At 54.5% G+C, this 2,222-nt stretch overlaps 1 protein-coding gene across 4 annotated transcripts in view; it reads right to left on the bottom strand.

Annotated features, from left to right (window-relative positions):
- The window catches only part of Kif1c (kinesin family member 1C), a 27,315-nt gene that overhangs the window by 2,377 nt on the left and 22,716 nt on the right, over window positions 1–2,222 (bottom strand). For all 4 annotated transcript variants that reach the window (XM_021211933.2, XM_021211932.2, XM_029545751.1 and 1 more), the window contains 3 exons: window positions 1,813–1,999; window positions 1,648–1,720; window positions 282–896 (listed from right to left, as the gene is read on the bottom strand). In XM_021211933.2, coding sequence (XP_021067592.1) covers window positions 282–896; window positions 1,648–1,720; window positions 1,813–1,999 — 875 coding nt within the window. The remainder of the gene's footprint in view (window positions 1–281; window positions 897–1,647; window positions 1,721–1,812; window positions 2,000–2,222) is intronic.

The following is a 2,222-nucleotide window of genomic DNA, read 5'->3' as shown; positions in this document are numbered from 1 at the left end:
GTCGTGTACAATCTACTGTCAGTGTCGTGTACAATCTACTGTCCATGTCATGTACAATCTACTATCAGAGTCATGTACAATCTACTGTCAGAGTCGTGTACAATCTACTGTCAGTGTCGTGTACAATCTACTGTCAGTGTTGTTCTGGAGATTGTGAATTATGTGATTCATAAACTCAAAAAGAAAAGAAAAAAAAAGCCTACTGAACTTCAATAAGCCTTTTCAAAGGACAGAGAAGCTGGGAGGAAGGGGCGGGAAGAAGCAGCCAGGAGGCTTCCTACCTGGGTCAGTGGGATGACCCTCTCCATGCGGAGCATGCGGTCCCGCAGGGCCTGCAGCTCGCGGTCCTTGCTGCTGTTCTGAAGCTTCACTTCCTGCAGGATTCCTGTCAGCTTGTCGATGTGAGCCCGGAGGTCCTCCACCTCCGCCCCACGGGCTCCTTCCTCACCGCCACCTCCGCCACCTCCACATCCTTCTTCTTCACCCACAGTATCCCAGACATCCCTGGCCACGGCTCTCCAGGCATCTCCAGGACCCTCCGGCTTGCCGTAGGTTCGGCACAGCTCCCTCATCTTGAGAGCAGCCAGTGCTTCGATTTCTGCTCGTCCGTGGCGGAAGTCGGCCAGGGCCACCTCATAGCATATCTCCTTAACTGCTTGCATCTTCAGGTCAGCCATGGTGGCCCATCGGGGGTCTTTGCCCTGGAGCCGCCGTCGCTGAGGGATCTGATAAACTCTTCTAGGGGCCCTGCGCTTGCCACTGCTGGGCAGGCCACAGCGCTTGACAATGGTCTGTACTGTGGTTGGGGGCAGCTGCTCCCGCAAGGAGGAAATCAGCCGCCAGCTTTCTTCACAAGAGCGTTTGTCAGAGTCTTCCCCGCTGTCAGAGTCTGCATACTAGGGCCAGAGAGAAGAGAACTGAGGCCACCTCAGAGACCACCCTGTGTCAGAGGACACAGGGAACCACTCAGTGAGTATACCTGGACCCAAGACCTGTTCCTCCTCTCAGGGACTGTGTACCTGGCAGGGACTGGTCTGGACCGCAAAGCTAAGTCTGATGATTAACCACTTACAACAGCAGCTGGCGAGTCTATGTAACAGTAGCAGTTCATTGAGTCTGGGGTTTTGAACATATATGTCATGTGCCACGTAACTACAGACATATGCTCTGAGAAATGTGTCCTAAAATGATTGTATCATTGTGTGAGCATTACAGACTGCATTGAGTAAGTCAAGGCAGCTACACATTATCAGCTGATAGCATCGTACAGGACCACCCCTGTACACATGGTCTGTCATTGACAGTACTGTCATTATGCAGCAAATGACTGTGTATTACTCTCGGGATGAGGTCCATTTAAGGAACAATCTTCCATGAAGGATGGCTCTCGGAAGTGATCTCAAGGGGCCAGGACGGCTGCAGTCCAGACAGCGTCATCAGTGGGGCCCAATGCTCGCCCACTGTACAGGGCAATGGTTTCCTCCCCATTCCCCTTCCCTTTTCCCTTCCCCTTCCCCTTCCTCTCCTGACTTGTCCTGCTAGGTGCCACCCAGGACAACAACAGCAAAGCTAGGCTGAGCTGATTCCAGCTTCACTGTTGGTCTGCCCACTTGCCCAGGCTCTGTTGGCCCCCTATGTGTCCCTCACCAGCCGCTGCTGTTCCAGCAGAAGGTCAGCCTCCTCCTTCTCTTTCCGGTACTGATTCTCCAAGTCCTGCAGCCTGGGGTCAGATAGGAAGGAGAAGCTGTGAGTGTCACCCACAGGAGAGCGCTAGGCTCCCAGAGGTTGGAGAGACCCATGGGAGCTCCGCACCTCTTCTCCATCTCCAGCTTGATGTCTATGCCTTGCTGCTCCAGCAACTCCTTCTGAGCAAAGTTCCAGTCCACAGGCTCCGAGGGAGGTCCTGGGGGTGGGGGGACCCCGCGTTCTCGTTCCAGCCGCGCCTGCTCCGGGTGATTGAAGCGGAAAACATGGTTCTTGCCCATTACAATCCTGTTTCCTGGAAATGGGAAGAGTAGACTTGCTCACCTGCAGCAGCAAAACCACGCCCAGGCCCAGATCTTGCCCTTGATTCTAGGGGACCTGCCACCCTGTCCTACCACCCCAAAGCTGAAACAGTCAAGAGTCAATGCTCCTCTCACTGATCCAGGAGCACCTGCTTATCCAGGTGAGGACCCCAGGGAGCACCTGCTTATCCAGGTGAGGACCCCAGGGAGCACCTG

Source organism: Mus pahari, chromosome 14 (genome assembly GCF_900095145.1).
Source record: "Mus pahari chromosome 14, PAHARI_EIJ_v1.1, whole genome shotgun sequence".
In the NCBI taxonomy this organism is placed as follows: Eukaryota; Metazoa; Chordata; class Mammalia; order Rodentia; family Muridae; genus Mus; species Mus pahari.
The sequence above is the reverse complement of the archived record's forward strand: the minus strand, read 5'-3'. Positions and strand labels throughout refer to the sequence as shown.